This window comes from Rattus rattus, chromosome 10, assembly GCF_011064425.1.
Source record: "Rattus rattus isolate New Zealand chromosome 10, Rrattus_CSIRO_v1, whole genome shotgun sequence".
Classification (NCBI taxonomy): Eukaryota; Metazoa; Chordata; class Mammalia; order Rodentia; family Muridae; genus Rattus; species Rattus rattus.
Window position 1 is genome coordinate 5,099,481 of NC_046163.1, and position 27,105 is coordinate 5,126,585.

Below are 27,105 nucleotides of genomic sequence, written 5' to 3' on the forward strand. Positions count from 1 at the left end.
CGAACTTGAAAGCGTCCATCTGCCACCTCAGAAAGACTGTATGAGGTCAGCAGCCCTGCCTGGGGCGATTGCCTCACCCGGGTGGTGGCAGTGTTCAAGAGGACTAACTCTTGTCATCCGGATTCCAGTTCGATTCCTCGGATCCAATTAGGAAGACACTCCATCATGCGATTGGAGTCCTCGTCGTGGCCCAGAGATAGAAGACGGACGGGGAAGGGGAGACCTAACCAGATAGCTAGGCCAGTTTCCAACTTTGTATGCCGAGAGCCCGAGACTGCCTTGAACATAATAAAAGGTGTGCAGTAAACGCCGAATAATGACAGTTTATAGCACGCCTTAACACGCTGGGGGTTGTAAAACGCATTCTTGGACTATGTGGAAGGTGACTTGACTCCCAGGTAAAGAAGGAATGAATAAAAGCAGCTCTAGGCTCTCCCCTGACCCCCCCCCATCATTTAGCTAAAGCAGCAAGTCCCCCTCCCCACTGTGGACTGTCATTCGCACCCGGTACCAAAGGCATGCTGGGGGCGTGGCTTTGAAAAGTAGTTCTGGGATACGTAAACCCCACTGCAACAACCTGTACTGGGAATCAAAGGTAGCAAATCTGTTCCTCTCCACCCTTACACCAGGAGCGGGTGCAGCTCTCCTCCTTGGTTCTTCAAGATGACCCCAGATAATATAGCCTGGGTCCCGGGTTGTACGAGGAAATAAAAGAACGTGCTTTGGCGTCACCTGGAAGGTGAATGAGAAGCTCCCGGATCCGTAGGTTCCAGGATCCTGACCAGAAATTGGAGTTAGCTCTTGCATTCTGGTAGCCAGCCAGGCATCTTTAAAAGCCGACGTCTACCTTTCAGAACCTAGTCTAGCTGGAGATTCTGGGGTGAAGGCGTTAATCCTCGTTTTTTTTCCACCAGTCACTCCCACGCAAGATGTCAGCCAAACAGGTCTCGCGAGAATAAAAAAAAAAGTAAGGCTTTTAATTAACCCCGCCTTCAGCTCGATTTGTTTCCAAGCAACAATGCCACCAAGCTCTACTGGGTCCGCTGTTTTGGGAGCGGACAGCCTTAAGCTGTCACAGGTCCTCCCAGACCCCAGGAGCCCGCCCCCGGCCCTGCAGGTGCTTCATTGGTCCAGCGTGCCTCCAGGTGAGGACTGACGCGGGGTGGGCGGGCCCGAGCGCCCCACGTGACACCCCCCCCCCAACCCCCGGAGCCCGGACTTCTTCAGTCTGTCTGCTCGCTCTGCTTCCCGGCGCTCCGGTGGCGACACCGGGTCTACAGCAGGGAGGACGAATAGGACAGGTCATAGGGTGAGCGATAATTGAGCAGTCTGTACGTGGGGCTGGGGTCCTGCGCGGGCGCGGTTAAGGTGCAGAGCGACGGTGCTTCGTGCTTTAGGGAAGGGTAGCTCCGGTGACACTCCTGGGCGTGCAGCCCTTCAGGGACGCTGAGCCGCAGCTGGTGTGTGGGGACTGAGAGAGCTGGCTCTCTCGGGCGCCATGCACGCTCTCTCTCTCTCTCTCTCTCTCTCTCTCTCTCTCTCTCTCTCTCTCTCTCTCTCTCTCTCTCTCTCTCTCTCTCATCTTTTGTCTTGAGCTCCTTGCTATCAGGGTTTGAGAAGTGAGCCCCAGTCCCTCTCACCCTAGTTTTGCAGGTACATTGAGTAAGTCATTTACTTCCGCTGTGCCCTAGGGTATGAATAGGCAAGAGCAGGGAGGCTAGAGAGCAGAGAACGTCAGAGAATGTAACAAGCTAGGGTTATCTCAGTTCCGCCAAGGTTCTTCCTCCCTAGAATGTGCTTTCTTCCCTGGCCCTCCCACCACAATCCCCAAATTCATTCTCACTCCCGCCTCTCCCCCTCTCCCCCTCTCCTTTCCTCTCTTGGTCTCCTTCCCTCTGTCCCTCCCTCTTCCTCTCCCCTCCCCCCCTTCAAGACTGTACCTTTGGATTGAGATTGCTTTCTTGATAGTTCACTTGATCTATCCCAATTCAGCTCTCTTCTGATTGCCACCTCTGTTCTGTCCATAGCCTTAAAACTAGAATGTGAGGACAAGAAGCTTGACCAAGCTACTTTGGTCGGTTGTCTTCATTTGTCAATTCTGTAAAATAAGATGAAGTAATTGTGATAGGAGAATCTGCTTTGTTAAGAGTATTGAAAGGCTTGCTAGGTTTGAGATACACGACTATGAAGCAAGTCAGCAAAGAAACGCAAAGTTGGAGGGAAGCTGTGGAGGTGAGGAGTCAGGGTTGTGACTTATCCAAGAGAAAGTGTGAGTTAGGAGCAAGAGGCTGGACCTGGATCTTGGTAGGGGCTTCTCCCTTTTATCACACTATAGTCCTCTGCATCTGTTTGAGGGACACCTTCCTTCCCTTCCTTCTATTGTATTCTCTCTTTTCCCAGGTGCCTCCTGAAGAACTACCATGTCTGAGAATAGTACATTTTCCACAGAAGACAGCAGCAGCAGCAGCAGCTATAAACCCCACGCCTCAAACCTCCGAAGGGCAGGGAAGAAATGCTGTGAGTTCTGGTAAAGAGTGACTGACTGCTGATCTCTCTTAGGATTTTTGTCCAGAAATAATGTATTTGTATCCTAGACTCTTTTGCTCTGTGGGGGTGGTGCCCGGATATTGCCCCAGAACCCCAACTTGCTAGGTACTTGCATTGTAACCCAGGCTGCCCTCTGACTCATCATAAAGATTCCTCTTTTAACCTCTTGAGTACAGATATGTGCCCGTGTCTCACATGGCATAGGACTTAAGACAAAGTCCACAGTGAATAATTCCCCGTCTCAAACTAGTAGGCTTAGTTTCTTTGGGGCTTCTTGCTGTTTTTATTAGGGATATGTGGGTAGTTAGAGCAAGTTATTTTATACATAGGAGGGCCAAGTGTCCTGGTACAGGATTAACCTGGGGCTGTCACTCTCTCAGTTCCCTTTATCTCTTGGGCTGTGTTCTTGGAAGGTGACACTCATTACATACATTGAAGGCAGAAGCCAGGCATGGTGGCCCACACCCATAATTTAAGTCCTGGTGAGATCGAGGCAGAGGATCAGGGGTTCGAGGTTGTGCTCAGCCACACATACTTAGTTCAGAGTAAGCCTGGGTTACTTGAGACCTGTCTCAAAAAATAAACCCAAGTTGCAGGTGAGAGCCAGTACTTGTCCTGTCCCTCCCAGCCCCGAGGGGAATGAGCTCTGACCTGTGACTCAGTGCCGGGTGCTTGAAGTTCTTACCCGGTGAGCTTTGGGGTTTTGCAGATCCTTTCACACAAGCATTTTAATGTACAGAGATGGCAGAAATAAATGATGGCAGGGGAATGAAGCATCGTTTCTTGTCCCCTTGACTCTCCATTCCTAAGCAAGGCTGTACACTTCCCTAGAAATCTGGGGCATTGGTCCTCAGATGTTTCTGGAAACCTCAGGAGCCTTTTAGCACTCGTCCTTCAGGAACCCTTTGATCAGTTCTCACTTTCTGGAGAAGTGCTTATGTGTAGGAGTAGGTGGAAGGAGGTGGTTAGCCTGAGGTCTGTCTGGTTACTTCCTTGTTACTTTCAAGCTCTTTTATCTGGCATCCATGAGGCATGTGTGGATTGGTGCAGTTATAATACTGAGCTTGGCACAGCTCTATGGTTAGGGTCTCCTTTCCTTGCCAGGGCAGGAAGCTGCTACCTAAGACAGACTGTGTCCTGAGTAAACTCACAGCACGATGCTGAATTATAGTCCCTTTGGACCGACTTCCAGGTTTGAATGGTGGAGTTGCTGTTTCCTTGCTAAGGTACCCTTGAGCAATTTGCTTAAGCTCTGTCCTCTTCAGTTTGCTCTGTAAGGAAGCCAGCCTCTCTCTGTGTGCCCTTTTACCTTCTCCTCTCTTTCCCTTCTCTTCTTTGGCAGTGTCTCACTCTGTAACCCAGATCAGCATTAAACTTATCATTCTCTTGCCTTATATCCAGAGTGCTGGGATTACAGGTATACACTGTCATTCTTAACCTAGTTTACTCCATTAGAGAGTGGAGACACTCTAGACTTTGTAGCAGAGTAAATCGTTCTCCCAGGAATGATGTGAGAAGTAAATAAGTACCCATAGACAAGTGCGGAGATGAATGTTGGACACAGCTGCTGTCATTTTTTTCACAAGTGACTCTACCTTTTGTATTTATTTTTGAAAGTAAAGTAAACATATTACATATAAATAGACTTACATTTAAATGCTGACAGCATCTCCTAATCTAAGAGCCTTGTAAGGAATCATCTTTGCAGTGAAGAATATTTTCTTTTATTTGACAGTATCATAACCCAGTTGTTCTGATCCAGTTGCCCCTCTTAAAAGAAGTGTGCTCCAGTTACTAGCTATGTAGTCCAAAGACAGCAGAGAGGGATGGGAGTAGATTTCAGAAAGAGCTGGTTCATATCACCAGCCCTTCTAGCTCTGCCTTGCTCTCTACTAGCCACTCCAGCCTGCTTGCCTGACCCTTTACAGCTCTTCCAGGGCTTTTGATTACAGCAAATCAAATCTAGGGATCTCTAGACTCATCCCTGCTCCAGACTCTGGGTTTTTGTTTTTTGTTTTTGTTCTGTTTTGTTTTGTTTTTGTCTAATCTCTTTCAAAACTGCTTTTTCTGCCCAACTAAAGGACTCTGAGTTGTCATTTCTATACCCAGTCTTTCTTACATCATGGCTAGACCGTGAGATTGTGAGATCCTTAAGAGAATACAGTTTGTTTTCCTCTGCTGTGCAGAGACTTGGCAGCTTGACTCTTCTAGACACCGTGTTCTCGTCTATCTTACTAAGGAGAGCAGATCCATGGCTGCCACTTCTGCTTTGCGCTCTGTCCTTTTTTTTTTTTTTTTTTTTTTTTTTCCCGGAGCTGGGGCCCGAACCCAGGGCCTTGTGCTTGCTGGGCAAGTGCTCTACCACTGAGCCAAATCCCCAGCCCTGGATGGGGTATTTTTAAGGTACCCAGGTGAGGGTGGTTTTGAGGTCACTGAGAGTAGGGTCTTAGATGCTTTCTTTATTTAAGTCCTTTCTTTCTCATCTTTTGTTTCTTTTATTTATTTTAAATATGTTGCTAGTGGATTTGGAGAAGACAAATGCATTTTCCCTAAATACAAAAGAAGCAAGTTTAGAAAATCCCTTCCAGTCCCTCCTATCTCTGCCAGACTCACTTCTTCTGGGTGTTTAACTCTGGTGCGTCCCGCTAACAAACATAGGTGTACTCATGATATACTCTTCTGTTACCGTTTCCTCATAAGGAATTTACTCTACTTTGGAATCTTTATTTTTTTCATGTTGGCAAATTCAGATTTACCTTTCTACACTGTGTGAATTTCAACCAATAATTGTGTGAAAATTCTCACTATCAAATAGAACACTTCAGTGACCACTTTAGTACTTCTATCTGCTCATATCAACAGCTTTTCTTACAGAAGTGAAAGGAGTGTGATAGACCCAGTGGAATCTTCATCCACATTGAAAATTCGTTCTTTGAATTTTCAGTGCCTCAAGATATTTATTTGCTGGAGGTTTGAGGTTTGGTATCACTGACTATAGCTACAGTGCTTAGCAGAATCACCAGTTTTCTAGTATGTGGCTACAGTTTTGTGAGCTCATTTCATGCTTATCAGTCAGACCACAGAAGGCAATCAGGTTTTACAACTTTTAATGCATAAAATTAAGGTGATATTAATGATTATGCTTTATGGGTTACATATTTCAAATGCTGGGCCCATTTAATGTTGATAATGGAAAAAATCCTTGGCCACAAGAAGATCAAGAACCATTACTCGCCTAGACACCCTCCCAGATAAGCATGGAGAACACAGTCATGTTTTCCATGGGGCCTTCTGTCAGGTGCTAAAGCGATGGCCAAGAACCAGCAGATTAGGCTGAATAGGTAGTCATGAGATCAGTAGTGTGGTTAAGAAGCCTGACCTTGACTTTCTTTTGTGGTCCTGTGGGCCAAGCTCTTCCCTTCTCTAGGCTTTAGTTTGCCCATTTATATGAAAAAACTGCCAAGCTCTCATTTTGAATAAGCAGATTCATAAAGAGAAAGTGAGTTGAAGCTGGATAAAGCCAGCTTAATTTTGAATAAAGAAGACAAAAAATTTCAGGGTTGAAACAGTTTTCCACATTAAGAAATGCTGTCACAGTATCACCAGGTCAATCAGTGTGAAGTACCTTCCATTCAGAGTTAGGTGGTGCTTTTGCTTTTTAACAGACAGGAAACCATCCTCCTAATTTTATCAGTGTGGCAGTTTGAGAGAGGAAGTGTTATTTAGTTTATAGTTTTGTTTTCCTTTCTCTTTTCCCAGAAAAGGAGAAGCCTCGGTTATACCAGGTGTGTGAAGCTCTGGTTATAGCAGGTGTGTGTGTGTGTGTGTGTGTGTGTGTGTGTGTGCGCGCGCGCGCGTGCGTGTGCGTGCGCGCCCCCTCTTGCTTAGGCATGTTCTAGCCCAAGGCTGGTGGTGTGGTGCTGAAGAGTATGGTATGGAATGCCTGTGGCACAAGCCAGTGTTTTCTTTTGTACTTAGCTCTCGTTGTCCAGTATGGTGAACACAGAGCAGCCGCTCCCTGGTTTCTTGTAGAGCAGCTCCCAAGCATGTTCTCTTTCTGAATGCGGGGGAGGGAACAGCACCTTGGGGAAAGTGGCTAACGAGCTGTGGCAGAGAGGCCCTTGCGTGCAGCTCATGTGCCAAGGCATTGCACATGCAGAGGAGTCTGCAGTAAGGGAGAGCATGGAGACTCAGGGATTTTACTGCTCCACCAGATGCCAGGTAGGGCTGTTTGCCTGCTGGGGTCAGTGCTCAGTGACTTAGGCCACAGAGGCTCTGTGCTGCTGTTCACTCATCTCCAAGCTCCTTGTTTGGACAGAGATGAAAACTGCTTATGCTGTTCCATTTCCTGTCTTGGAGCTCCTTGCCCAGTCAGCAATATCCTCCATGCATCAGGACTCTCGTAAGTGGTCTCTTAGTTCCTTCTAAAGGAAAGAATCCAGGCAAGAGACATTTAATAGACTGCTCAAACAGAACTGTGTTTAGCAAAGTGAAGCAAACAACCTTCAAAGGAGGGAACAGCCCAGTTGGTTCTGAAGTGTGGGTCTTAAAGAAGCTTGTATGAGTATCTTGTAGGTGGGTACCTTTCTCCTCTCAAATTGTGGTAGGCCACATGTCCTTTTCAACTTAGTTCTTCCCATGTTCCTACAAAAGGGGAGGTGTCACCACAGCAGTGCACATGGTATGATTTCAGATCTTTCGAGAACACAGATCCTTAGTAGAGCACATAGTAGAGCACATGTATGGGAAATGCCCTGGCTTGCTAAGAGCAGCCTCACTGCAGCTTTCGAGATGCTTAACCTCAGAGTGGCTTGCTTACCCTCTTGTGGCAAATGTTGAGGGCCCCTTTTGCAAAAGGATGCCGGGAAGCAGAAGCTCAGGGTGTATTTTTTCCCTTTGTTGTCTATGCAGTATTTCTCCATGGAGAGCGCCTTCAGCTTGACCTCTCCTGGATAACCTCAGCATGGGTCTTGACTTCAAGAAAGAGGTGGCCAGGCACAAATGCAGGACTTTTCTCTACCACTGCTCTGTGGCAGCACGGACAGAGAAACCAGTTCCTTTAGCAAACTGACAAGGCCTCTTGTTAAGGAGAAAAACTGGGAAGCACGGGTGTGCTTCCAATGCTAGGTTGACACTTAACTAATTTGTGTGTTGTACAGTTCATTAGCCCTCTAAGCCTCCAACCTGGTGAAACTTAAGTTTGTGGACATTCCGGAAATAAGCTAGTTACTGTGGAAAGGGAATGACACAGCAGCGTTGTCCAGCAGTCATCCTGCTTTTACATGTGCTGTTGAGGCAGGCAAGCCTCCGTGCCCTCTTGGATCCTGAACCTTTGTGGAGTCTAGTCAGACCTTTACCCTGTAGGCTTTGCCTACCAAATGTCACTAGTTTAGAAATTAAAGTTAAGGAGGAGCTCATGAATGTTGTGGCCAAAATAATTTGAGGTAGTTGTTTGGTTTTTTCTTTTTTGTTTTTTTTTTTTTTTCAAAGATCATCAAGATCTTGTCTGAGGCTCTGGAGGGATGGGTGGGATCCTCAGTGGAGAAGCTCTGGGATCTATTTTAAAGTCAGCTCAGTTTGGGGTAAATAGAACCATAGCTACAGAGTTGTTAGGCATTCTCTCTTCCTAATCTTGCATCCTATTTCTTTTCATCCTGGGAGTCTCTCTAAAGACTTGGGAAAGAAATGCCTTGGTGTGGGTACTTTATGGAAGGCTTCATGACCCTTTAATTCTGTTTCAAGAGGATATGCCGAATATAGCCACAGTTTGCCTTCTTACCCTTCTTGGACCTTTGCCCTATAGGTTTATGAGGATTAAATGAGTTGATGACTATGGAATGTCTCATCTCATGCCTAAACCCCATGAGACGTGTAGTCAGTTTTTAGCTCTATCTGTTTCCTTTTTTTTTTTTTTTTTTTTTAGCATGGGCTTCCTACATGACCAACTCCCCAACACTCATTGTTATGATTGGCTTGCCAGCCCGGGGTAAGACTTATGTGTCCAAGAAATTAACACGCTACCTGAACTGGATTGGAGTACCTACCAAAGGTAGGTGCTGGCCATTCCTTGGGAAGGGAGTTGATTAGTTATGGGACCCCACAGGTCTCTGAGAGACTTAGTCTTCTTAGCCTCAAGGTCGAATAGTGTTTCTGATAAAAATGAAGATTGCTTCGTCATTTGCTGAATGTGTTTCCTGTCCCTAGACTTGTTTCCTCCAGGCCCAGGCAGATCATCCTAGTTTTGATAGAACAGCTTTAGTAAAAGTATTCAGAATTAAATGAGAAGGTGGTATCTCAAAAGCCTGGGTGCATGTGTCATATTTTTGAACCTTGCTCATACTTTGGTGAAACAGTAGTCAAGGAGATAGAACCTCAGCGTCAGACTCTCCTTGTAAGTCAGGACTTTAACCCAACTTTTCCTAATTTGATATTGTTTCCAACATACATGGTGCCTTTTCCATCCCACTGGCCAGTCTGTTAGGCCAAGAAGTCTCCTTCAGTGGGGCCATCGTATTGTTTTTGCTGCAGTGTTTAATCTTGGGGTATATCGACGGGAAGCAGTCAAGTCCTATAAGTCCTATGATTTCTTTCGACATGACAATGAAGAGGCCATGAAGATCCGCAAGTGAGTCTTTTTAAAGGCCTGACTTAAGTCCACTGTTTTTAGGCATTAGTGAGATTGAATGTGCTAGGGTCCTGTTTTTCTCAGGAAATAGCTTGAGGGGATACTAAGAGAAGTTATTAGGTTGAAAGACTAGCTTAGGCGGGGTGGGTAGCAGACAGGACTCTAGAAGATGATTTTATGTGATGGCTAAAGAGGTATATAAATCCTATGAATTGGACGGGGGAAGTTGTAGGATGGTGTATGAACTCCGTGGGAAACTGGGAGATTTAGTTAGGGCAGACACAGAAAGGCTGAAGTGAAGTGACGCTGCAGCTGTGCTGACCTTAGCTCTTTGCACTGATTTCCTTTGTTCTCACGTCAGACAGTGTGCCCTGGTGGCACTGGAAGACGTTAAGGCCTATTTTACTGAGGAGAGTGGGCAGATCGCGGTAAGCCTCCTGTGTGCCTTCCTTCTGCATGTCCTCTCTCCCGCCTTTCTGGCTACTCAGCCCATCTAGAATCGGTCTTGGGGGAGCTCTCAGCTTTTCTTCTGATTCATTTACTTTGTATGCTTTCTGTGTAGGTGTTTGATGCCACCAATACCACTCGGGAGAGGAGGGACATGATTTTGAACTTTGCCAAGCAGAATGCCTTCAAGGTGGGCTCTGACTCTGTGCTGGAGGAAGAGAGGAGTGGAGGTTGGGGGCGGCGTGGAGAGGTAGGAGTGTAGAACCTGTGTCTCTGCTGAGCTCAGGATTTGGATATCAGAGCTTGTCCCCTCAGGGCGTATGCCTAATCCTTGAGTGTTTTCTCTTTAGATCCTTTCTTTGACCTTTAGTTGACCTGTCTGTGTTAGAGCTAGGAGATGTAGTAAGGTCTGTTTTTAACATGAAGAGGCCTGGAAGGCCACTTTATGAAGCAGATCCTGAAGGTGTGGTTGCTGGGCGGAATAGATGAGCATGCGCTTTCAGTGAACAAGCTGGCATTTTTGACAGGTTTGTCATGCCTTCTCTCCATGCCCAGGTATTCTTTGTGGAATCTGTGTGTGATGATCCTGATGTCATTGCTGCCAATATTCTGGTAAGTGTCATTTCTGTTGTCATCAGTCAGCCAGTCTGTCTCTCTTTAGTGTGTGTGTGTGTGTGTGTGTGTGTGTGTGTATTCATGTTGACTCTGGGTATCAAAAGAAGGAAACAGACAGGGTTATCATCCATCATAGTGATCTTTACTTGAGAGCATTTTGTATCTTTATACTCTTCCTTTGGGAACAGTCTGGGTCTTTGAGGAATACGGTAAAAATGAGTTGTTGAATGGGGAACAGCTTAGATTATGGGAATCCTGGTTTTGTGTCCTGATATTACCTGACACTGAGACCTAAATATTGCACCAAATTAGACTTAATTTTTCTGCCCAGCCACCTCATAAGAAGGTCGTGTATTCTTCAGTTGTCTAATGTTTTGACAGCATTGCGTATTGCACTTCTGTGCCTTATGGACACCACCAGACAGTGCATTGGCTAGGTTGTGTTTTGTTGTGTGCCAAGGAGGCGTCCTTGTATGCTCTCCCAGAGGTGCCCTTACATCATAGGAACTATAGTTAATCTTACTTGAAGAAGAGGCAGTGATTCCTAAGTCAAATACTGGGTCACATACCCTATTCTGAGTAGCAGTGGAGGTGGGGATTAGAGCACATTCTGTGTTCCCAGGCAAATATATAAAGGGATTCTGGTTCAGAAGCAGCATTAGCTGCATAACTCCCTCTGTCCTTTAGCCAAAGGCAGGCACATGACTCCCCACTGTCTTCCCTTTCTTGGTTGCCAGGGTCACAGGACAGGACGAGAGTGTTCAGTGCATGGGGAATGCCAGGGCTCTAGTGAAAAGCTGCTTTACAGACTTCTTTTTCTGTTCTTCAGAAGAGGCCATTTGTAGGAGGGCTCTTAAGAACAGAACTCTGACCAGGCCTTTATGTTCCTGTGATTTCAGGAGGTAAAAGTGTCAAGCCCTGACTACCCTGAAAGGAATAGGGAGAATGTGATGGAGGACTTCCTGAAGCGAATTGAGTGCTACAAGGTCACTTACCAGCCCCTTGACCCAGACAACTATGATAAGTAAGATCTAACACCGTAATCTGAGGGTTGAGGCAGAAAGAAAATTGTCTTTTTCTCTTTTGGTCTCTTAATTTCTTCTGGTAATCTAAACCTATGATATTTCTGTCATTTCACAGAACAGAGTTTTATTGTGATATTGTCTTAGTTAGAATTACCATTGCTGTGATGAAACACCATGAATAGAAGTAAGTTGGGGAAGAGAGAGTTTATCTGGCTTGGACTTCCACGTTATCATCTATCATTGAAGGAAGTCAGGGCAGGAACCTGGAGGCAGGAGCTGATGCAAAGGCCACTGTAGAGGTGCTGCTTACTGGCTTGCTCCCCAGGGTTTGCTCAGCCTGTTTTCTTACAGAACCCAGGACCACCAGCCGAGGGATGGCACCGCCCACAATGAACTGTGCCCTTCCCCATCAATCACCAATTAAGAAAATGCCGGCACCACAGCCTTATTTTTATGGAAGCATTTTTCTTAATTGAGAATGTTTTTTAAAAAATTCTCCTCTCAGATGACTTAAGTTTGTGTTAAGTTGACCTAAACCTAGCCAGCATAGATATTTATGTAGGTTGTATATTTTACTTAACCATGCTTAACCTTATTTTCTTATCAGCTTTTCTTCTCTAGTTTCTAGAGCAGTAATTCTTAATCTGTGGGTCCTGATCTCTTTGGGAGTTGAATGACCCTTTCACAGGGATCACATAACAGATATCCTGCATGTCAGATATTTACACTATGATTCATAACAATAGCAAAATTACAGTTATGAAGTAGCCATGAAGATAATGTTATGGTTGGGGTCAGCACAACATGAGGAACTATACTAAAGGGTTGCAGGTTAGGAAGGCCGAGAAGTACTGCTCTGGAGGGAGGCCTTCCATCTAAGTGTTATTGACATTTTGAACTCGAATTCTTTGTCGAAGGGGCTACTCTATGCATTCTAATGTGTTTAGCAGTCTCCCTGGCCTCTGTCTACTTGGTGCTAGGAACGAATCCAGGCTGTGATGACTGAAATGTTTTCAGATATTACCAAATGTCTCTTAGGGGCCCAATTATCTCTAGGTGGGAACCAGTGCTCCAGATTTAGCAAATCGGAACTAGAGTGCTGTAGGATATCCCTTGGAGATGTGTCATCAGTTTTAATCAATTTTAAAGTTTGCCTCCCTCAAGGAGAAATGTCTGATCAGTGTTAGCCATAATGACTGTGGTAGTGTCTCATGACAGGCACAGAATACAGGGTTTGCCTGGGACAGGGTATAGTAAAATGTTACATCTGTGCTGAAGAAAGAGAGTATATACTTGGAAGCCTGAGGGGACGTTGCCTTTGGAAATGTGTTTTGTGTGTTTGAGACTAAGTCTCAAGGAATCCTTGCTGGCCTTTGACTTACTGTAGAACAGAGGATGACTTGAACTCCTGACACTCCTGCTTGAACCTCCACAGTGCTGGGATGACTGCACACAGTTGAATCTTGATGAAACAATGTTCTATTCACCAGCTTTCTCTGCATTCTGATAGAACACTTGGCATAGGGTACTCAGGAGAAGTTTGTTTTGTTCAGTGCTCAGCAGGTACAGCGACTATGGCAAGGCAATCACAGGAGCAGGACTGCCTTCCCCCACAGTGGTGGGCAGCTGCTGCTTGCTCACATCTCAGAGGCTCACGTAGCAGAAAAGTTGTGCTCACCTAGCTTTCTCTTCCCTCTCCCCGAATCGTTTGATCCAAGATCTCAGTGTTTTCCTAGGCTAACCTAGAACTCTAGGCAGTCCTGCATCTGCCTCCTAAGTGCTGAGATTACAGGTGTGAGGCTCCATGACTGGATCCATTTTCTTCTTTTATTCAGTCCACGACCTTCTAGGCCATGAGATGATGCTGTCCACAGTCAGGGTAAAGTTCCTCCCTCATCTAGTCTTCTGTGGGAACGCTGTCACGGACTATCCAGAGGTGTGCCTCCCTGGTTCTCTAGGCATTGCTTAATCCAATCACTCTGATGATCAAAAGCAGCATTTAGGGCATTTAATAAGACATCGTGGGCAAGCAAATGGAGTCATCATGACTGTTATGTACGGCACAGTGTTAAATCACTGCAGTCATCTCCATGTTTTGAACTCTTCATTTTCTTCAGATGGGTTTCTCAGAATACAAGTATTTAGAAACATTTCCATAATAAATGGCTGAAAGGCACTGCCCTAGACATAAAGAGATATCTTTAGTTTGCTCTAAGTCCTGTGTAGGGAAGCATTCTAGAGGGATATTTTTGTTTATAAGTACGTAGTATGTTTATAGAGTTATCTCTGATGGTAGGTCGACGGTGAGTTACCTTATTGTACACTTTCCCTTTATCATCATTTTGAAAAAGCTCTCATTACTTTAAATTGAAGAAAAACCCTGTGACTATAAAGCAAATAGTTTGCAGCCATGCCTTTGAGCAAGGCTGATGAGGCACAGAGGTAAAGCGGGCATCCTAGCACCATGCAGTCTGTTCTCTCCTCTCCTCCCCCGGGTTGCCATGTTCTCTCTAGATTTTGACCACATCATGGGAGGCCCAGATGTCTCACAAAATTTTGAATTTAGCAAAATCTTCAGGTCAGTCCCTGGAAAGCCTGAAATTCTTTCAGGCTTAGGTATGCTGCATGGCACAGGTTGGACTCTGAAGAAATAGTGCATTCATGCTGGAAGTTAAAGAAATTGTATGCCATCTTGGTTGAGAAGTACTCTGTTTCTTGGCATTTGGTTCCATAAATGTAGCCGTGATAGGGGAAAGAGGAAAAGCTGATGAGGTCTGCAGTATTCAGATCACTCTCTAGACTTGTCTAGTTTGTCTTGAGAGCGTCAGACTGAAGCCCCTCCTACCTTAGCCTCCTAAGTGCAGGTGCTGATAGCCTTGCTGCCCACCCACCTCATCCTACTGTTGGACTTTCTTACCATGGACTTTCCTTCTCCCTGTCCCAGGGATCTCTCGTTCATAAAGGTGATGAATGTAGGCCAGAGGTTTCTGGTCAACAGAGTTCAGGACTACATCCAGAGTAAGATTGTCTACTACCTGATGAACATCCATGTCCATCCTCGCACCATCTATCTGTGCCGGCACGGAGAGAGCGAGTTCAATCTTTTGGGAAAGATTGGGGGTGACTCTGGCCTTTCGTTGCGAGGAAAGCAGGTGAGCAGTTAGCCAGCAGGCTGGATTTCCTAAGCTTAGAGTCAGAAGGGCATGCTGGAGGTCATCTGCTTATCCCTCCTGCTTAAATCCCATTCGGGCTTAGGCAGGGCTTTCACATAGCCAGACAAGTGCTAAAGATGCTCTCTGCTTACTGTTCCTAGCTCTGGATTACTGTCTGGGTCATTTGAGACCTTTTCTGCTGTGATCATTCAGCCATCAAAAAATTATTGGGCACCATTTGTGATGAGAATCCAAAGGGCTCTAATTGAATTTATTCCTCTTGGGTTTATAGTTTGGCCATGGCTAGTAGTCTCTTTGTGCATTGCATGTATGGTGGGATATGTTTTCTTTGTTTAGCTTTGATTTCCAAACCCCAGTTTGCTCAGGCTCTGAAGAAGTTTCTGGAGGAACAGGAGATCCAGGACCTTAAAGTGTGGACAAGCCAGTTGAAGAGGACAATTCAGACTGCTGAGTCTCTTGGGGTGACCTATGAGCAATGGAAGATCCTAAATGAGATTGATGCTGTGAGTAGGCATTTCTGGTCAACGAGTTATTATTTAGGGAACTTAGAAAACCAGAATCAACTAGAAACCAAGGAATCTAAATCCTGAATCCCTGACTGCTCTAGTGCCTGAACCCAGTGTGAGAGCCAAGCCTGTGTGTGCCTGAGCCATTCTGGCATCTGCAGAGAGCAGTGCTAACAAGCACTCATTGGAAAAGGAAATGCCCAACCACCCAATTCTATAATGCTTGCTTTAATCAACTTGTCAGCACCTCTGAGCAAGTCCTCCATATTTCCCTTAGCAGTTCTTACCACTTATTCCAGATATACATTTCTTTTGTTTTATTGACACGAGGGCTCACTCTCAGCTCAGGTTGGCTGGGAACTCATTATCTTCCTGCCTCAGCATCTCAGAGGTTGAGAGACCAGGTGTGAGTCACCATGCTCAGCTTAGACGATTTTCTTTCCATCCTTCTCCACCCTTTTACCCATCCCACAGGATTTCTCTTCCCCTCAGTTTCCTCCCCTCCTCTGATTCCCGCTCCTGGTACCCTGCAGACTCTTCCTGACCTGTGACTTCCCTTGTAGTAGTAGGATAGGGTGGTAGCTCAAGCTAGAGAAACCACCTCTCTCTACAGTGCCCCCATCCTATCCAGGGCACTTTGTGACACCCTGACATCCTGGCATAGACAGCTGCAGTGCAAGGGCTTAGCACAGGGCCTCAACACATAGCGGAGCACTGGTGTTCTGAGATGTCATTGTCCTCATCTGAGATGGAGAGACTGCCTACGTCCTGACTCTGCTATGGCTCTTTGTAGGGCGTGTGTGAGGAGATGACATATTCGGAGATCGAACAACGGTATCCAGAGGAATTTGCACTTCGAGATCAAGAGAAGTATCTGTATCGATATCCTGGTGGGGAGGTGAGTCCTCCCTCTGTGTAGCCGTCTAGTACTTTGCTGGGCACTGACCTGAAAGAGAGAAGAGAGGGTAGGTTAGGCATCATTTGTTAACCTGCCCTTGGTCAGACTGTTGAATTCAGCTCAGACCACCCATGCCTTACACTTGATGAATTGATTAAGCTCTCTAGGGAACAGGGTGAGAAGATCGAGTTGAGAATGTTGAGAATAAACATGATCTCCTTACATTTTCCATTCTGTTCCTGCTACTTCAAAGCAGATAGTCACCAAGCGAGTATGAGTTACTTCCTTACCATGTTTGAGGCACTATCCTTCACTGTCGATGTGGCTCCTACCATAGGGAAGTGTGTGTGGCAAAGGTAAATAGATGAAATAGCGGAGGTTCAGGAAGCCTGCAGAACTCTTTTGTTGCTCTACACACTGCTTCTTGTAGTGCGTGTGAGGAAAAGAGAAATAAACTGAATCCACACTTAACATCCCTTGAACTGTGTGTTTGATCTAAATATTGCTTCTGAAAGATCTGAGTCCTCTTTAGAAACCAGGCCTGGGCAGTTAGGCAACATAGAGGCACTCCATGAGTCGTCTCTTGACTCTGGAACTCAGCCGCCAACTTGGCTGCCAGCATGCTCCTGGCCTCTTACCAGCTCTCCTTACTTCCCCTCAAAGTCATACCAGGACCTGGTTCAGCGGCTGGAGCCTGTGATCATGGAGCTGGAGCGTCAAGGCAACATCCTCGTTATCTCTCACCAGGCTGTCATGCGCTGCCTCCTGGCCTACTTCTTGGATAAAGGCGCAGGTGCCATTTGAGGGAAGGAATGGGGGAGGGGGTAAGCACATCCAGAGGGATAGGCTAGACTTGGTGGTAGCCAGATTCCCTTTCTTCCACTCATACTAGAGTACATTCTTCAGGCAGCAGCGAGGAGCTCCCAGCAGTCATTGCTCAGTCACTGGTCACTTGAGTCTGCTGCCACAAGAGCTGGCCGTGGAGGACGGCTGATCGATGCTGCCTAAGGGGCCAGCCTCAGGCTGACATTACTGGCAGCATCAGGGCTGGTGGTCAAGCAGTCAGTTTGTCTCTCAGCTATGACAGATGGTTTATCAGAGCAGTCTTCACCCTCTGGGGTGGGAGAAGAGCACTTGTTTTAGGAAAGCTCTTTCTTTCCCCAGTCGGCAGGCCACTTGAAGCCTTTAACTGACTCTGAATGCTCAGTGGGCCATGGTCTTATTTCCAAGAGGCCTTGGCTTCAGGAACTGGCCTCTTTTGTTTGTATTTCAGATCTAGATTGCCCTTCCTTCCTTCCTGACCACTCAGTAGTATGGGTGACTCCTTTGGATTTGACAGTTTCCTGAATTAGGGGAGAAGTGGTGCAACTCTAGGTGATGGTCAGGGTGGAAAAACTCATGAGCCCTCGTATTCTCTCTCCCTCGCATGACCTTGTTCTGTAATCCTAAGACTTCCCTCCTGGGTCCTCCTTCTTTCAGATGAGTTGCCGTACTTGAGGTGCCCCCTCCACATCATCTTCAAACTTACTCCTGTGGCCTATGGTAACTATGAGCATGAGTCAGTGAGAGGTGGGCCCACGGACTGTCGGGATGCAGCAGTTGTCTAAGGGATGTTCCATTCGTTGCTTCTGCTTGAGAACAGCATGTGCACGAGTCTGGGAGTACACATATGCCCCGGTGTATGCTTTGCTGTGCTGAGACTAAAGTGTTCTTTTGCGTTTGCTCTTGACGGCTTTTCTCCTTTCCCCCTCCTCTCTTTCTAACCTACCCCACTTTGTTGGTTGTTTATGTCTTGTGCTTGGTTTGGTTTGGTTTTGCTTTGGGGTTGGGGGTCTCACACTAGTTGGTTCTAACTTGGAACTCCAGCTAGTGTGGGGCCTATGACAATCCACCTGCCTCAGCCTCCAAGTACTGGGTTTTCAGGGGGTGAGCCGTCATGCTTGGCTCTGACAGTTCTTCCTTCCTGTTTTTTCAGGTTGCAAAGTGGAAACAATTACACTGAATGTGGAAGCTGTGGACACACATCGCGACAAGCCAACTGTAAGTATTTTCTGCTCACCCCGAATCTCGGAATCAAGAGACTTGGGTTTCTTTTATGTACAAAACCCAAATCCTGAATTCATGTCCTGTATGTCTCTTTACTTCCAAGAGGCAAAGATGAGGCAATTTTTAGTTCTTTTAAATGAGTACTTCTTTACGAATCTTAGCCTTGAAAGTTAGCATCTGGGAATTGAGTTCAATGTAGAAAGTTTTTGCAGAGGTAAAATGTACAAATTCCCTGCTGTACCCCTAGGGAAGCTTTCATTTACAAAGCAGGATTCAGGGGGGGCATTGCCAGTGTATCAGTAGATGCAGGTCACCTCCATGGTCTGTTCTTGGCAACCAGTGTGGTTAAATAAACCCCTTTGTTGGTTCCCTTACTGCTCTTCAACATGATGGCCAGGCTTTTCCCATGACAACCCTTTCGTTCCTCCGGGGCTAGGGCCCAGACTATGACCTGTGTTCAGGAGGGCAGAAGGAGGAGCAGTTATGCTCAGGAGAGTTGTTTGACCTCTGTGGGTAAGGTTTTGGTATGGCTTTCATGTATGTGGTGTCCCTCCCTCCATTTCCAATCAGCACAACTTCCCCAAGAGCCAAACCCCTGTAAGGATGAGAAGGAACAGCTTTACGCCTCTGTCCAGTTCGAACACAATAAGGCGTCCAAGAAATTACAGTGTTGGGAGCCGACCCCTCAAGCCCCTCAGCCCTCTCCGTGCCCTGGACATGCAAGAAGGGGCGGACCAGCCGAAGACCCAAGTCAGCATTCCGGTGGTGTGACTGTGTGTTTCTTCCAGCTATGGCCTCTTGCCCTTGTCACTAATCAATCAAGAAGTCATTTAACTGTACCCCACTCCTGTCCTAGTGTTAATCTGAACATGGAATCTGAGCTCAGACGTGTGCAGAGCAGCCATTCTCTAGTGTAAACACCTCAGCCGGGGGCAGGATGGCAAGTTGGGTTTTTAGAGAGGTTCCCAGATGAGATGATCTGACAGAAGAGGAGCCAAGCATGAGTCATAGACTTGGTTCTTCTGTTTCCTGATGTCTGACCCCAGTCTCTGTGAAGTGTGTGTGTGTGTGTGTGTGTGTGTGTGTGTGTGTGTGTGTGTGTGTGTAAGGGGGGGTTGCTGGGAGGAGTGCTGAATAGAGTGAGACGTAGCAACCTATCTGTCCCTCACGTGTGTCTTTAAATCTGTCCTCATATCCTTAACTTCCCTGTCCTATAGCTTCTCTTTGGGCTGTCTGGTGTGATGCATGACATTGTGATGTCTTAAAGTAAGGGACTGTTGATAGCTATCTAAGCCCCATTGGTGCTGTCTGCACGCTGGTCTGGGTCTGCACTGGGAGAGTCTTTTCCCTTCCCTTCTCCCTTCCTCTCCAGCCAGGTCCAGCAAGGGTCAGCCCAGGCTACAGAACATCTACAGAAAGCCCTGGAGTTTGCAAATGGACATAGGGTGAGAGCTCTTGCCTCTTTTCATGAGAAACATTCCTAAGTTTTTGCTGCTGGGGAACTAGCTCTAAGAATGTGGATATGTCTGGGTTTGGGTTCCTACTTGAGGAGCCAGACAGTCCTTTGCTGGCTATGAAATGGGCCCAGGCTGAGGTGAAGTCTAGTTCTTATGAATTTACAGTGTGAACTTTTGTTCTACAGCTCTCATTTTCTTTGCCATTCTGGTAACTCCTGTAGCCCATGACCTTTGGGGCTGTTTAAAAGCACCACTGAGTCCTGAATTTCTCCAGGTGAAAGTGAGGCTCCTCAGTAAGTTCAGCGAAGCTGCTCATTGTTTACCAGTACCTTTTGGAATAAAATTTCCTAAAGCTAAGGTTACACAAAAAATTATTCTTTGATCATGAAAAAAGTTTTGATGATGAATTTATAACCTGTCCTATTGTGGGCATTTTGTTTATATAAGAAAATATCACAATATTTCAAGAAGTCTTCTGGGGTTTGGCTCTTGAAAGTTTATATGTATCTATTTCTTGCTTGAAGAGGATTCTCCATATTTGCCCAGGGCCTTGTGTTTGCTAACTCTGCTGCTAAGCTCATTACCAACCCACTCTGGTACATGTTTCTAAGGGACACATCTAAAGGTCTCATGAGATTTTTCAGAAGAAACAGGGGATTCCCTACCTCTCAGTTTGTCATATGGGACCAGGTGATGAGAAAGTTAGCAGTTTTCTGTTTTTGTCTTATGATAGAAAGCTTTTTGCCTAGTTCTTATCCAGAAACATTCCTTAGTTTGTGCTATAGAATGTTTGAAATATCTACATACCTCTGTTCCCTTGAGACAGGCTGAGTACTGCTTCCGAACTCTAGAATTGGAGTCTTGATATTCGTTAAGAGTTAGTCCGAGGTTAAGAAGCCCTTGAGGAGCTGGAGAGATGGCTCAGTTGTAACAGCACACGCTGCTCTTCCAGAGGCCCAGAGCTTGGTCCCTAGCATTCCCGTTGAGCTGCTTACAGCAGCCTGCAACTGCAGCTCTAGGGCGTCTATGCCTTCCTCTGGGCTCCCCAGGTACTTTCACACATGGAGTTTGTATACACAGAGACACACAAATACACATAAATAATACTGAAACTAAATCTTTTCAGTCCCACTTTATGAATCTGAATAGAAAAATACCAGTCTATTAGTATCTTAGACAAAGTATAAGGCTGGAAATTATGAATTATTGGTTCTGAAAAGACAATTCTTTGGAATTAGGTTGACTGAGTAACCCTCTCAGAGGCAGGCTGCTTTGTTAGAAAGGTATTCTAGATTCTAGTCCCATCTTTTATCCTTGGCACTGCAAGGGGGATATGCAGGAAATTACTAACTAAACGCATGTTCTTGGATCCATGCTGCAAATGTCCTCACAGTGAAGTGCACTGAGATGGGGTGCATGCCTGCTGGAGGTCCTCATCACGCACGGGCTGCTGACAGCTGCCCTGAGCCCTTTACCTCTGCTCCATCCAAGACAAAGTCACTGGGAATTCCAGTCAGGCAGTGTGCACTGTCCCCCGTTTGCCTTTGATGGTGGGCTCTGGGTGTGGTGTGGAAAACACATACAAAATGACAAAACAAAAATGTTCAGTTTCCTGGACCTGGTGATTACAAACAGAAACAAAACAAAACAACAACAGCAGCAAAGGACCTTTGAGAGGTCAGGCCTGTACAGGTGTTGAAGGCTGACTTTCTGAGGTTAGATAAGCCTTCTAAGGGCTTGTTCCTGGAGAAGACTGTCTTCCTCACTCTGCGGCCATTAAGTGCATGTGGTTCTTCATCTAGGGTGGATTTTTAAACACACACACACACACACACACACACACACACACACACACACACATGCATGCACACACACGCACACACCCATATGTATATTACATTTATACAAATATATACATATATCTGTGTGTATATACACACATGCATGCCACCATAACTAGAAAAAGGGATTATGAACTTGAAGGAGTGGGAGAAACCTTGGAAGAGTTTAGTGGGGATCAGGAGGCCTAGAATACAATACTCATGTGTGAAATATTAAAAATAAAATAAAAAGGCAAGAGATATACTTGATAAATGAATATTTGCGGAACAGTCTCACGTTCTGGAAGAGCTGACATTAGGGTAGAATACCGCTTGTCCTCTGACGGCTTCCTTGTTCTATGGGCGTGAGACTGGAGGGGGGGCATGTCCTCCCACAGTGTGAGGATGAGGTGTGTGCGTGGTGTGGCTGGCACGTTTACACAGTTGCCTTGTCTACTGCTTAGTTATGCAACTCTGGTCCAAACTGGCTTTCAGTCTTTTTTCTGCTGCAAAGTAAGAGTAGTCCAGAGCTCCTGAGGGGGAAGGGGAAGAGCGTTGGTCTAACGGCTGCTGCAGGTCCAGCTTGTGAAAGGAGGCTTTTCTGACCACTTGGAATTGAGCTAGCCTGTTGTGAGTGCCGTGTTTAGGGGTGGACGCTCAGTGTGCTGCTTGCTCTTCATTCTCACTGTGTCAGTTCACTTGTACTCTGAGAAGGGCTGGGGAAGTCTTGTCATCCCTCTACAGCAAGCACCAGGAGCTGGAACTGAGAAGCAGCAGGAGTTTCAGCTCCCTTCAGCTTTCAGAACAAGGTCCTTCAGAGTAGCTGAGCAGGAGCAGCAGGGAGACACGGAGTGAAAAGTACTCTAATCCCAGAGTTTGGGGACGTTTTCCCTCTGCCCTTGTTACTTACTAGTGTGAGCTTTACCTGGATGTGCTGTGTCTGTGTGTCACAAACCCTGCAAAGAGAATATGACTTCTAGAGTACCTGGAGTTGAGGCTTTCAGTTTTCTCATGGGAAAAATAGGTGAAGACTTGAATCTACCTGTATAAAACAGGGAAGAAAAAAATAATAGTTTATTTATTTATTTTTAAACTCACAACTGAATGGGAGATAAAACCCGGGAAAATGGTGGGAGGGGTCCTGGAGATAAGGTTCAGTGATAGAGTTCTTGCCTATCCTATAGGAATCTGTGAGTTCCATCCCCAGTACTGGGGAAAACAAAAACAATACTGAGTGAGAAAATCAGGAAAGGACTTGAAAGAGCAACTAGTACTGTCTGTCCTACCTTATTTCCAAATTAGAATTTACATTTACTGATGATTGGGGTAGGGCTTTTTCTCTTGGTAAATGAATCATTTTGTCATTTTTAGACATGCATTATGCTGTGTGCTTGCCATTATTTCTGATTCCTAAGAAGGCAAAGTTAGGGATACAGCATGCTTCTGTTCCTAGACCAAATGGTTGAGCATTTCAGACAAGGATCTACGTAATCCTTTTTGAAGTTGGTAGTTGATCTCCACACATCTCATTTAAAAAACAAACAGTATAATTGTTAGAAAATTAATCTGCCTGATGATTCTTCTGGAGACAGCTGTGTGATCTATGTCCCAGAGGAGCTCATTAGTGCTTGGAGTGGCTGGTGGGCAGGAGACAGATGCCAGGTAGTTGAGGCCGCTCTGAGTGGTGACGTTTCATGCACCCTCCACTGCCTTGCCATCTCAGAAGAATGCTGTTTGCTGTCAGATTTGTTTCAGTAAATCTCCCAGCTTTCCCAGATTGCCTTGTTTGTGTTTTAAGGCATTTCAACTTTAAAAATCCCTAACAGTTAAGCAGGACAGCTATGCAAGGTCTTGGCTCTTCCCCGGAGGTGACGGACACACATCAGAAGTGTGGCTAAGAATAGTTTTGTGGTGTCCAGAAGGCTAATGGTCTTTTTGCCAGTAGTCCATCCTTCCTTATTGTGCTGACTGGTAGGATATGCACATGATTGCATTTCCTTGCTAGTATTCCTATAAGAAAAAAGTGAACATTTTCCATGTTTCCTTTATGGAAAAGTTGTGTACACCATGATTTTTCACAGACAATATTGTATGACTGTGGTCCAACTTCTCATTATTTTTCAAAAGATGAGGTTGTAGATTACTTGTGCAGCATTTTGTGATCCTAGTTTAGGTAATGCCAGAGGAGTTGTGACTTTACTTGAGGTCATTTTATTCAGTCTCCTGCTTTAGGGTAGAATTTTCCTTTTACTATCGATTCCTGAACCTTCTGCATCTTCTCCACCCTTCCCTGTTGTGGGCTGTAGTGTGCTCACTGAGAGTCTGCTGTTTTTAATCTACTCTTAATCTTACACAAAGGGAAATATCCTAAGAGTGGGTCAGACTGTTCCTTCCTGTGAGCCTTTCCCTGGCCCTGAGACTAATGTGCACGACTCGGTTTACAGACATTCTGAATTGTGTGTAGTCCACTTACTCAGATGTGGTTTTCCTGTGGCAGATGCAAAGGGCTGCTCACAAGTGGGCATGTGATGTAGAGAGACCTGAGCCTGCCTTGTTTGGATAGCAGTGGGCAGCATTGGGAAGCCCAGGAACAGTTTTATTGCAGATTTCCTAGGCACAGCTCTGCGGAAAGTGAAGATGTTAATCCTTAGTAGCATTCTGATTTATTCTCGTGATGTTGACAATGAAATCTTGCATCAGGTACATTTAAAGTATATAATTGTATTTGAACTGTGTTTCATGTGCATGTCTGTATAGAACGGGTTAATAAAATTGTTGAGTAACTTGAACTTATTGGAAGGCTTCTGGTTTTATTTTTATTTTTTGGTTTGTCTTCTGAGTTGTTCTTCCCACCTCCTGTCTTCTGAAGCTGCCTCACGCTTGCCAAGCAGAGCAACATAAGTTCTCAGATTGCTTCATGCCCGGTTATAGGCATGGCTCTCTTTCGCCACCTCCTGGGGGACGATGGGAGGGACACCATTGGTAGCAAGTAAATCAACTTTGGTAGTCATGCGCACTTTCTGGTACCTGTGCAAGAAATAAGAATTATAATAGACCATACAACACTTAACTTTTGTCATTTATTGTGCAGAAAACTTTGGAAGATCTTTCAGAATTCCCTGACCTGCTGTTTTTGCCTGGTTCTAAGCAGACTTCAGCCTGCTTAGAAGTGAGACGGTACTTAACTTCTGGAGCAGGCAGATGACTGGCCACTGTCCTTTTGCCTCATTCTACAGTGCTCTAGCGAGGACCCAGAGCTCATTAGTAATGTAGAATCAGAGGTTCCTCCAAAACTACTAGACCAGGATTTTAACAGGATTACTAGGTGCTTGGATCCATAAGCACATTCAGTACTTTAGAAACAAGCTTTCTAAGGGAAGCATTTCTGACAAGGTAAACGTTAAATACCAGTTCAAGGCTAACCAAGCAGAGGTGGATCTACTCTGACTGCTCATGTCAGGGTGGAATAAGGTAACCATATCATTGGAACCCTTCTTAGAAGTGATATGACCTGTGGCTTCATTGCTACTGTGTGTGTGTGTGTGTGTGTGTGTGTGTGTGTGTGTGTGTGTGTGTGTGTGTGTGTGTGTGGTCTCTAGGCTGTTGCAGCCTGGACTACCACAGAGATCCAGCCCATCTGTGCTTTATATCTAAGACATGTAGCTTATGGTCCGGTTCTGAAAAAGACACATGCCTTATTACTGTCTTTCCCTTCTCAGGGAAAGAAGCCATTGAGGTTTACCTGAGTCCCCAGAGTCAAGGTGCGTGCAGGCACAGTGGTGTCCTCATGTGCGCTTCGACATGGGGATGCCGCAACAGTGGCAGGGTTGGGGACGGATTCTTTTTACTTTTCTTTGTTCATCATTCAGCTGTGGTATAACAGCTTTGCTTCTCTTTCTGACCCCCTAGGAAGTGGAGAATGTGCTGGCTGAGCATAGACGCCCCTCAATGGCATCCCTCACTTTGCTCTCCTGATGTGAGGCTGAGGCCAGACCTCTCCGAGGAACTGGATCTACCAAAAAGCTTGGCATGCCAGCATCCCTGAGGCTAGAACAGGAAGTTAAGTGGGAACGTCTCATTTGAGGCTACCAACAGTAAGGCGTGGGAAACCTTCACTGCATTTCTACCCCTCATGCCCAGCAGGACCATTACTATACTGTGCCTCAAAAAGTCTCCAACAGCCTGAACAAGTTAGTTCTTGTCTCGTTTGAACCAAGTTTGCAAATACCATTCTAACTGAGCATTCAGCATTCTACCTGTGGCCGACCGACTGCATCCTTAGCTGGAGATTTGCCTAATGTGTGAATGCACTGCTTCAGAATTGGTTTCTAGATGAGGGTGAACTTCAGCAAGCCTTTTCTGCTCCATGAGAGCTGCTCTTTTCACCAGACGGAGGAGAGCAGGGTGAAGTGCAGTCTGAGTGCTAGTGGTCGCCTCCTGCAGTGTGGGAGATGAGACAGAGCACCAGGTAAATGGAGGGTGTTGGGAACTAAGCTCGCAAGTGCTCTTCTCTGGTAGCAGAAGAGTAGTGTCCATGGCTCCCTTCCCATATAGAGAAGTTTTCCTTGTTCCATATCCTTTGGTGCAGGGTCTGGCTGCTGGACTTCCCCAAAGGGACCAACCCTTACATTCTCTCGTAGCTACTGTTTTCTCTCTGAGGCTTGTAACTCACACAGATAGACAGGACTGAACCAGTGCCTCCTGAGGGGTTGGGACTGAAGGGACCATCTCCAACCCATGAAGAAATTGAGATGGCTTCTTTTTTTTTTTTTTTAAATTTCAAAATAGGCAGAAGCAGCCATGCCCCTTGTATCTAGTTGATGTGGTCTGTGGAAAGCTGTGCCTGTGCCTGCAGGAGCAGTGGGCCTATGCTGGGTGCCTGTTGTCGCTGTCACTACTGTGATCAGCAGGTCTCCCACAGCACGGGGCAGATGCGGCAAAGCCGTGGGGCATCTATGAGTGAGTGTCTCCTTCAGAAGAATCTGATTGCTGTCCACAGGTCACTGAGTGTCTGATGCATACTCACTGTTACCATGAGGGCACCCCTAGTGTTACTTCTGAAGAAGAATGCAGAAGCCACAAAGCATACTGTACCTCACCAGTGTTACTGTGGTTCTTTGTTTCCATTTTACTGAAGCTGCACACTTGTTGGGCAGAAAGATAAGTAGCAAGAAAAGTAATAAAATGTGCTTTTTCTAAATGTTCTTTCATACTGTAGACAATACTGGAGACTGTTACCCAAGGAGGATGTGATGAGCTGCTGGCAGTTCACTGACTCCCAGGCTGCTGCTTGCTTTCTATGTATGCAGGTCCCCGGAGAGAGGCTCCCTCCTCCCTCTGCCTGGGACAGGCGTTTCCCCATGGCTGATACAGCATACTGTACTACAGGGTTTTTTTTTTTTTGTGGTATAGGATGCTCTCTGCATTGAAGTGCACTCCTTTCTGATGATCAGATGGTATTTTTATGAAGCTATTTATTTTGTGTGAGTTTGCATGTATTTATCAGAATGTCATTTCTGTTCTCAGTGTTCTGCTAGCTCTGTAGGCGGCTTGAATGCTGAGCCTAATGTCCATAGTATTACTTAAGTTAAATGTGTAGAGCGTAAATGTCTGTATATGTCAAAGAATGGTAACTGTTATGACTGTAGATTTTTCAATTTTTTTCTTATTGATTTTATTATAAACCAAGGAATGTATTTCTCTGGAAAACAAGTTCTCTCTTAGATAAGTAAAACCATGCTAAACTATCTCAGTAACATATACTGCTTTTGTAATAAGAAAATAAAGTTATTTTTAATTAAAAGGTACAATGAAATTTTCAATTCGCATGCAAAAACACATCATTTGATACATTACATATGCACAAAATATTAACATTTTCCAAAATGTACTTGAAAGTTTATTAAGGAATGTTTGAAATTATTAAATGGTATCTGTTTCCAGCTA

At 45.6% G+C, this 27,105-nt stretch overlaps 1 protein-coding gene across 9 annotated transcripts; it reads left to right on the forward strand.

Annotated features, from left to right (window-relative positions):
* The first annotated feature begins 70 nt into the window (after positions 1-70).
* On the forward strand, positions 71-27,105 carry Pfkfb2 (6-phosphofructo-2-kinase/fructose-2,6-biphosphatase 2). 9 transcript variants are annotated; one of them, XM_032915662.1, is made up of 17 exons: positions 1,181-1,309; positions 2,401-2,517; positions 8,471-8,596; positions 9,076-9,172; positions 9,534-9,600; positions 9,735-9,809; positions 10,175-10,231; positions 11,134-11,258; positions 14,204-14,411; positions 14,789-14,935; positions 15,732-15,836; positions 16,500-16,629; positions 17,316-17,378; positions 17,812-17,876; positions 18,453-18,632; positions 19,259-19,327; positions 25,069-27,105. In XM_032915662.1, exons 2-17 carry the CDS (start codon positions 2,421-2,423, stop codon positions 25,132-25,134), a joined length of 1,677 nt encoding a protein of 558 aa, XP_032771553.1. In that variant the 5' UTR covers positions 1,181-1,309; positions 2,401-2,420; the 3' UTR covers positions 25,135-27,105. The 9 variants fall into 9 exon arrangements, with proteins under 9 accessions (XP_032771551.1, XP_032771545.1, XP_032771546.1 ...); XM_032915660.1 differs by lacking the exons at positions 1,181-1,309; positions 18,453-18,632; positions 19,259-19,327 and adding an exon at positions 71-239; XM_032915654.1 differs by lacking the exons at positions 1,181-1,309; positions 19,259-19,327; positions 25,069-27,105 and adding an exon at positions 71-239 and having other exon boundaries at positions 18,453-18,837.

Coding starts and splice junctions, on each gene's coding strand:
- Pfkfb2 (XM_032915662.1), top strand. CDS start 2,421: ATGTCTGAGAATAGTACATTTTCCACAGAAGACAGCAGCAGCAGCAGC. Junction 9,173..9,533: donor GAGGCCATGAAGATCCGCAA/GTGAGTCTTTTT, acceptor TTCTCACGTCAG/ACAGTGTGCCCTGGTGGCAC. Junction 14,412..14,788: donor TTTCGTTGCGAGGAAAGCAG/GTGAGCAGTTAG, acceptor TCCAAACCCCAG/TTTGCTCAGGCTCTGAAGAA.